We start from the raw sequence: 8,364 nt of genomic DNA, 5'->3' as shown, positions 1-8,364 counted from the left end.
GGCGGGGGCGGCGGAGGGAGGATGCGAGGGGTGCGAAACACGAGAGCGTGCGGAAAGAACAAAAGGGCGAGGAATTATTGGAAAATACGAAGCAGGCGGCTCAGTGGCTGCTCGTTTCAGGAATATTGTTATTTCAGAGCAGCGCGCGGGGGGCGCGGCTTGAAGACCACACCGCGAGGCTGCGCGCACCGCGCACACTTGCACCACAAACACAAGTGTGTGAATGTCACACACAGGTACGTGTTTGAATACTTTTCGTACGCGTGAATTTAAAAAGAAAATTCACTTTTTTACTCCCCTAACTGTGCTACTTTCATATTTAAAAGTATGCGACATTCACACACTTTCGTTATTTCAAGTGTGAAATGCTGCCGCGGTCGATATCGTTTCGTTTTCAACACGCTGGCGCCTCCGAGGCTGGAAGAATTTTTATCTCTTTCGCAAGTAGTGCGGCGGGTGGTGTTTCCTGACGCCGCTGTTTAAAGGGCGACCAGAACCAGACGAGGGGCGTGGCACGGCGGGGGTTGGCTTGCATGACCAGCGCCATTTCAGAGGGCGGCCGGCTTCGGTCTGTCTTGGGCAGTGAGTAAGGAGGGTAAGGAGCGGCGGCGCGGTGAGCGGGTGGGGCGCGGCGGGGCGGGGCGAGGTATCTTGCACCGTTTCCTTTCGGGAGCGGCGGCAGCGGGCCTGGTCAGGGACTCAGTCCGCGAGAGTAGGGCGCCGCGGCGGGCGCACCATGCAGTGCAACAGGCGGGCAGGCGGGAGACCCTCGGAGCGACCTGCCGCCCGGACGCGGTCCCGGAGTCCCCCATGTACGCCATACGGCCCTTCCTGCGCAAGGTGAGCACCGCGGACCCAAAGGGCCACTCTGCAAACTCAAGTATGAGACACTCTAACAGTTAATACTGTGAGACCACTGTGTCTCACACTTCCTAAAACTATTTTCTGTCCTTAAGAAGAAAAACTATTTTTGAAACCACCATCGTCTTCCTCGTAAAATTCTTGTTCAAACGAGTATGTATATTATGGGGTTCTAATCACAAACAACGACACCATGAGGACTTTTGGAAATCACCATCTTGTTAATAATTAGATGCATTGTTGCTCTAAACCCCATCTTATATACACTCGTTTGAACCGCAATAAAATGGTATTGAAAGAAATTGCCCAAAAAAAATCATTTCTAAGACAAATTTGTATTTAAAAATGCCGTGCTGTCACCGTGCCGTCCGTGTGGTGCGTGTCCTCCAGGTGGAGCCCACGTCCCCGCAGCCCTCGGTGGACCGGCTGTCCGTCACGTTCGCGGCTGAGGAGCGCAGCATCTGCTCCGACGCGTCCGTTCGCGTCAACGTGATGCCCTCGACGGGCACCCTGGCCGCCAACGGCTACGGCCAGGACGCCGCCGACCGGGTGAGTTCTACCTGCACGACGGTGTTCTCTGCTGTCACGGGGTTAGCAGTGGGGTGCTTTCTCGGTGACACGGTATGACGGTGCGCAGACGGCGGCGGGGCTAGGCGACCAGGACGACGACGACGACGATGACGACGAGGACTACTCCGTCAGCATGTCGGCCATCATCCAGCGGAGAGCGTCGACGCGACGGTCGCGGCGCCGGACGAGCCGCAACCGGCGCGGCAGCCACGCGCGCCGGCCGTCCTCGCCGTTCAGCCCGGACGCCGACAGTGCCGGCGCCCCGCAGAGTCGGCGCCGCTCCTCTGTGTTCACCACCAGCTCGGCCGAGTGAGACCTTCCTTCCGTTACCCAATGCAAAATTTTAAAAATCGAAACAATGTTGTAACGATATCGAAACGATGCTGAAACAATATCGAAACGATTTCAAAAATTGACGTCATTGGCTTGGCTATTGAGCAGAATATCTGAGTTTTCAAGAGCGTTTATCTGTTCCGCAGCACCGCGGTGTCCCTGGAGGGCTCCGGCGGCGGCGGCTCGGGCCCAGTGACCCAGGAGCAGATCCTGGAGAACCTCCGCGTGCACAAGGAGGTCCTCGGCGGCGTCAAGATGCAGCCGTGGGGGATGCGGCGAAAGCTGCGCCTCGTCCGCCAGGCCAAGACGTACGTGAAGCGCCACGAGGGGCAGCTGCACGAACGTTTCGCGCACTCGCGCGCCACCAAGGACATCGCCGCGCGCTTCAACCTGTGGATGATCAAGGTGGGCGACAGCTGAGTTAATGTGTTGTGGCCCTGAGGCCAACTACTTGTACAACGTTCTCGAGGGGATACGACTGGTGTAACGATATCGAAACGATATCGCATATCGCCGTTGATGTTACCTATTTGACGTGTCTTCCGATTACATCGTTTCAAATATCCCGCCCTCTCCCGATTGACTTCACTCGTTTCTCGACACGTGCTTCCAGCGCTGGCAATGGTTCCGTAGAGAGATATTCAACCTGCTCAACATGCTCATGCCGTGGGAGCTCCGCATCAAGGAGATAGAGTCGCACTTCGGCTCCGCGGTCGCGTCCTACTTCACCTTTCTGCGCTGGCTGTGCCTCGTCAACCTCGTCATCGTCGTCGTCATCCTGGCCTTTGTCTCCATCCCCGAGGTGGGCCCCTTTATAACTTATACCTCGTCTTACACCAGCTTATTAAAGGTTTTTTCAGGACTTAGCAGTTGTATGGAATACACTTGAAACGCAAGTAAAGTCACGCCCTTGATGTGTGTGTGTGTGTGAATGCGAATTAGTTCACCTAACAGAGACAGAAGTGAATTTTCTTTTAAATATTCACATATTTGTTGCTTTATGAGTGACATTCACACACTTGGGTTTTGGGTTCCCGTCTTACGTCCGTATATTTCACGAGAGCAACGCGGTTCTCCCCTCAGATCCTGACGGCGGATCCGAAGACTGCCGGCGAGCGCAAGGAGATGCTGGACGAGGAGCGCAAGACCGCGTACAACTTGTACACCCTGTGGGACTTTGAGGGCCCGCTCAGGTACTCGCCGCTGTTCTACGGCTACTACACGGACCGCGACAGCACGGACTGCGCCGGCAAGAGGTGACCCTCCCGACTCTGGCCAGCTGAAACAACTGTCGCTTTTAAACTTTTACGTAACCATAATTTATTTGCAGTAAGTGCGGAAAGGGCTACCGACTGCCGTTTGCCTACTTCATGACGGGGTTGGCCGTGTATGTCTACAGCTTCGTCGCCATACTGCGCAAGTAGGCATCATCGTCTGTGAAAACTACTACTGTCGCTCATTCCTCTCCGTGCCGAACGTGGAGTATTCCAACGGCAGGTTTCTTCTTTCACAGGATGGCGTCCAACTCGCGCATGAGCAAGCTCTCCGAGAAGGAGGACGAGTGCGCGTTCACGTGGAAGATGTTCGCCGGCTGGGACTACATGATCGGCAACGCGGAGACGGCGCACAACCGGGTGGCCTCCACCGTGCTGGGCTTCAAGGAGGCCCTCGTCGAGGAGGCGGAGCGGCAGCGAGAGAAGCGGAAGTGAGTACCACGAAACGCCGCACTTATATTGACGGCAAAGGAAAGGGGTTATCCAGGAAGTACGCCCGCCGTTCGCCGTTACAAATTTCTGCCAAGTTAGTCTCTACTTGCTCTTATAGCGCCTGGTAGGCAGGCAAAATCGTGCGTGTGGTGCACGCGTGTACTGCGGGATAGCCTACCCTGGGCCTCGCAGGCGCCCGAGCTCCCGTGGTCGAAAAAAAAACCTGAGCAAAACGGAGTACTTTTCTGACGGGCCCAAATCGTCAAGTTTCACGAGTGGAAACCATCAATTGACTTGTCGTGCTCCGAATTTAATTAAAGCGGCGTGTTGCAGCTGGCGCATGCTCGCGGTGCGCGTGGCGGTCAACATCCTCGTCCTCGGCATGCTCGTCTTCTCGGCGTGGGCCGTGGTCCGCGTGGTGGAGCGCTCCACGGAGCCGGACGCCAACAGCAACATTTGGCGGCAGAACGAGACGACCGTCGTCATCAACATCGTCAACTCCATCTTCCCCATCCTGTTCGAGCTGTTCGGCCTGCTGGAGCAGTACCACCCGCGCAAGACCCTGCGCGTGCAGCTGGGCCGCATCATGGCGCTCAACCTCATCAACATCTACACGCTCATCCTCTCCCTGTTCCAGAAGATCAACGATATGGTGAGTGAGCGTGTCAGCTCTTCAAAATAGCTGTCGCGTGACAGACACTTGGCTTGATGACAGTTTCAGTCAGCAAGAGTGTCGTTTTCCGTCACCGCATTCAAAACATCTGCCCGTTTTTTGCTAGCTTAGGGGACAAGAGATGGATAACAGCTTCCCTTCTGGTAGAGACAGTCTTAGGGACTGTCTAAAAATCAATTTTGAGCCATCCCTCTCTATGGACCAGGACCACCGACGCGGACATTCGATGATTCGTGTCCCGCACTGGAAAAACTAATGTTGCCGAGGGAACGTTTCATCATGTGATCAAGCGAGGTAACGTTTCCTGATGCAACCTACCCCATGCAAAAGGATAGGACCATCACAAACAGGTTGCATCACCAAACGTTTCCTTATTTGGTTGCGTCGAAAAACGTTACCTCGGTAACAGTAGTTTTTCCAGTGCGCGGCTCCAGGCTCCAGAGCCGGCCGCGGCCCGCGAGCGCCGCCACCACCCCCAGCGCCGCGCAGCGGACACCTCCTCGGCGTGCCGCGCGCCGGGTGAGCCGGGACGCCAAAGTCGACTAACCCGTAAACAACTCATCCCCCTGCCGCGGTCGCTCGCGGGTCCAACGTCGGGTCGCGCCAAACTCTGCGACGCTCCGCCCGCGACCCGCGGCGGCCAGCTTACCGCGAACGCATCGTGTTCCAAGCACAATATCGATCGGCGGGCCGCCTGCCCGTCCTCGCAGCTGACCCCGCCCCGCCGCCTCCAGTGCGTGGGGAGGGGGTGGGGGGAGGGGGGAGGAGTCTGTCGAACACACCTGGTTCGATACGTTTCTCTTATTTCATCGTTTTGTCTCCTTCTGCAGTCGAAGGAGATGATGGAGATGGCTGCGCTCGACGGCAGCTTCTCCACGACCCTGCCCGCGCTGACGACGCCGAGCAGCACCCCGATGAAGCTGCCGGGGGTCGACTGCCGCCCGAAGGAGGTCCCGTGCGGGCTGACCAGCAGCACCGCCCTGATTGCGGCCCTGACGGTGCTGTCCGCCTCCACGACAACCGTCTTGCCGCCCTCCAACTCGACGTTGCCGTCCACACACAACGCGACGCTCGAGTCCCTCCCAATCGTCACCACCTCGCCCATGCCAACGACGACCATGACGCCCACGCCACCCTGGCCGAGCGTCAATGTCACCGACGACGACGACGGCGGCGGCGAGCCGGTCAGCTCCACGACGTCGCCGCCCCACCCCGGATCCTCGGTGGACTTCACAACGTCCGAGAGGATGTGGTCTTCGCCACCCTCGTCGTCATGGTCGTCACCCGAATGGACCTCGTCATACCCCGGGTCGTCCACCACCGCCGATGAGCCCTTCGAGGACGTCATCTTCCACGTTCGGCAAAACGCAGCCGGCGACACCCGCGGACTGGAGGCGCTCTCTCAGTACCTGGAGGACGCAGCAGCTGCGGTGGACTACCACGAGGCTGCCAGGACGCCGTCAGCGCAGAGTCTGTCTCCTAGCGGCTACGACCTCACAGGCCCTTCCTCGACGGCACCCCCTTCCTCCTCCTCCGCGTCCACAGCCGACACAAACCCTTCCTCGGGGTCGCCGTCGGGGTCCACCGACTGGCCCAGTGTCGACCCCTCCGAGGGGGCGACGACGCTCATGCCCGTGTCGTCGTCTGGGAGCGACCTGGAGGCAGGGAGCAGCCCGGCGCCGGCGACGTCTTCGGAGGAAGAGGAAAAGGAGGATGAGGCCGCCGAGGACGGCTCTTCGAACTCTGCCACTACGGTGACCTCGGCCACCTCAACCAACTCACCCACCTCGCCCATCTCGCCCACCGCGGGCACCACTAACGCAACTGCCACTGCTACGACGCATGGCGCGACCCCGGGCACCGTCCACACGACGGTCGCTGTCCATGCCCACGGCCTTCACCCCAACAACAACAACAACAACAACAACGCCACGGTGTGGAAGAAGCCCAAGAGCAAGCTAGAGACGAGGCGCGACAAGCGACGCCTGTGCTGGGAGACCATGTTCGGCCGGGAGATGGTCAAGATGACCGTCATGGACCTGGTCATGACGGTGGGCTCCATCCTCCTCATCGACTTCTTCCGGGCCGTCTTCGTCCGCGTCATGAACAACTGCTGGTGCTGGGACCTCGAGAAGAAGATGCCGCAGTACGGCGACTTCAAGATCGCCGAGAACATCCTGCACCTCGTCAACAACCAGGGCATGGTGTGGATGGGCATGTTCTTCTCGCCGGGGCTGCCCCTCATCAACCTGGTCAAGCTGGCCGTGCTCATGTACCTGCGCTCGTGGGCGGTGCTCACGTGCAACGTGCCGCACGAGGTCGTGTTCCGCGCCTCCCGCTCCAACAACTTCTACCTCGCGCTGCTGCTCACCATGCTCTTCCTGTGCGTCCTGCCCGTCGGCTACACCATGGTCCGCCTCACGCCCTCCCGATACTGCGGCCCGTTCTCAAAGGTGATCTATACACCGTAAGCTCCGCAACCTCGATCCTCCCACTTGAGTACTGTGTTCACTGAACTTCCTCTCCCTGCTGCAGCTCAAGCACACGGCCGACATCCTGACCAACTCCCTGAAGGACCTGCCGCTCTTCATGCACGCCGCGCTCAACTACATGGCGTCGCCCGGCATCATCATCCCGCTTCTGCTGCTCCTGTCGCTCGTCATCTACTACCTCATCTCCCTCACAAACTCGCTGCGCGAGGCCAACAACGACCTCAAGGTAACACATTCCAATTCTGATAAAAATGAAAAGCTACCTGAACAAGGCTACTTGAGTATATAGTTATGTTTTTAGTCTAGCCTTCTTAAAAGGCATAATCTGTTTCGAGGCGACCTAGTGAGATTTGCCTCAGCCAGCCAGATTAACAAAGAGTGCATGCACTCTTTTCAGATCCAGCTGCGGCGCGAGCGCACGGAGGAGCGCCGTAAGATGTTCCAGATCGTGGACGGCCGCCGTGGCGGCGGCGGCGGTGACCTGGCCGACAAGTGGCAGCGGCTCACGGCCGCGCTGCCCTCGGCGGGGGCGGCCGCGTCGGTCGAGGCCGCGGGGAAGGGGGCGGCGGAGGCGGGCACCGCCAAGCCCGAGACGAGCAGGAGGAAGGGTGAGTAGGGGGTGGGGAAGAGGGAGAAGGGCAAGGGGATCGTGCACACTTTTTGAAATGGCGGGATTCTTTTTCGATGGCTCTCCAATTGAGGTCAGGGTTAATATTTTCGTTTTTGATACTGATTAAGTCACCCTACTCGGGAATCACTATTCACGGGGATGGATTTGTCCAAGATTTGTCTTGGGATCGTGACTTGATGGCTGGCCGCCTGTCACAGCAGAGCTCCTGGCCCGCCTGCTCAAGCATGCGCTGCGCAAGTCGTCGGCCACCTCGGACGAGGAGTCGGCCGTGCACACGGACCAGGGCGGCGGGCAGGAGGCCGGGGCCGGCGGCGAGCCCCAGGACGGCGACGACGCCACGGATGCGGAGCAGCCCGACTGCCTGCCGGACGACGAGAAGGGCAAGACGACCCGGCGCAGCAGCCGCGCGGCGCGGAAGGCGCGCGCCAACGGCGGCCAGGTAACGGACGCGGCGCGGGAGGAAGGCCGTCGCCGAGGAGGCCGTGAAGTAAGTGCCGGGTGTCTGCAGGGGATCCGCGACGCGGTGGACGCGCTCAGGAGGCGCGCACCGGAGCCTGCGCAACCGCAGCCGCACCAGCCGCCCCGGGGCGGCCACCACCACCCGCACCATCACCACCACCAACGCAGGCGCGCCGCGGACTCGCCGTCGCTGTCCTCCCACCGCGAGCGCGAGGACTCGGTGGCGTCCACCTGGTCCGACGGCAACATCCCGGAGATACGCATCAGCAAGACGGAGAGCGCCGAGTGCGTCCTCGAGGGCCTGGACTCTGACGTCCCCGACGGCGACCAGCGCGCCGAGCCGCAGAGGCCCTCCAAGTCCGGCAGCTCGGACACCATCGTGGCAGCCGAGGAGCTCGCACAGCGGAGACAGGTGAGCAGTCCGTCCCCACTCCATTCGCGGACTAAGAGTCCCCTCAAACCCATTTTCGGAATTCTTAAATTTACAAATTTTGCACAAAAATGTCTGTGTGCTCGTATCCTGCATGTTTAGTCTGTTTATTCCCACCTAAGAGCGAATCGTTTCAGGTGCAGACACGGGGGAGCCGAGGCAAGAAGGAAAACGAAGTTCCACATTGATCTTTTTTTTACAGTAGTTTT

The 8,364-nt window shown here is 59.3% G+C and overlaps 1 protein-coding gene across 4 annotated transcripts in view; it reads left to right on the top strand.

Moving 5' to 3' along the window:
• Nucleotides 1-8,364, top strand: part of LOC113202969 (transmembrane channel-like protein) — a 22,794-nt gene extending 14,430 nt beyond the window's left edge. Inside the window, exons 1-15 of one of the 4 annotated variants that reach the window (XM_026417434.2) lie at nt 708-840; nt 1,252-1,410; nt 1,499-1,740; nt 1,911-2,169; nt 2,378-2,566; nt 2,848-3,020; nt 3,095-3,184; nt 3,278-3,469; nt 3,804-4,122; nt 4,974-6,596; nt 6,679-6,861; nt 7,033-7,243; nt 7,464-7,705; nt 7,775-8,137; nt 8,293-8,364. In XM_026417434.2, coding sequence (XP_026273219.1) covers nt 811-840; nt 1,252-1,410; nt 1,499-1,740; nt 1,911-2,169; nt 2,378-2,566; nt 2,848-3,020; nt 3,095-3,184; nt 3,278-3,469; nt 3,804-4,122; nt 4,974-6,596; nt 6,679-6,861; nt 7,033-7,243; nt 7,464-7,705; nt 7,775-8,137; nt 8,293-8,343 — 4,326 coding nt within the window. In that variant the 5' untranslated portion in view covers nt 708-810 and the 3' untranslated portion in view covers nt 8,344-8,364. Of the gene's footprint in view, nt 1-707; nt 841-1,251; nt 1,411-1,498; nt 1,741-1,910; nt 2,170-2,377; nt 2,567-2,847; nt 3,021-3,094; nt 3,185-3,277; nt 3,470-3,803; nt 4,123-4,973; nt 6,597-6,678; nt 6,862-7,032; nt 7,244-7,463; nt 7,706-7,774; nt 8,138-8,292 lie in introns of those variants that run through there. The other 3 variants (XM_052269686.1, XM_052269687.1, XM_052269685.1) reach the window with 3 other exon arrangements.

This window comes from Frankliniella occidentalis, unplaced genomic scaffold, assembly GCF_000697945.3.
Source record: "Frankliniella occidentalis isolate FOCC.00 unplaced genomic scaffold, Focc_3.1 Scaffold99, whole genome shotgun sequence".
In the NCBI taxonomy this organism is placed as follows: Eukaryota; Metazoa; Arthropoda; class Insecta; order Thysanoptera; family Thripidae; genus Frankliniella; species Frankliniella occidentalis.
The sequence above is the reverse complement of the archived record's forward strand: the minus strand, read 5'-3'. Positions and strand labels throughout refer to the sequence as shown.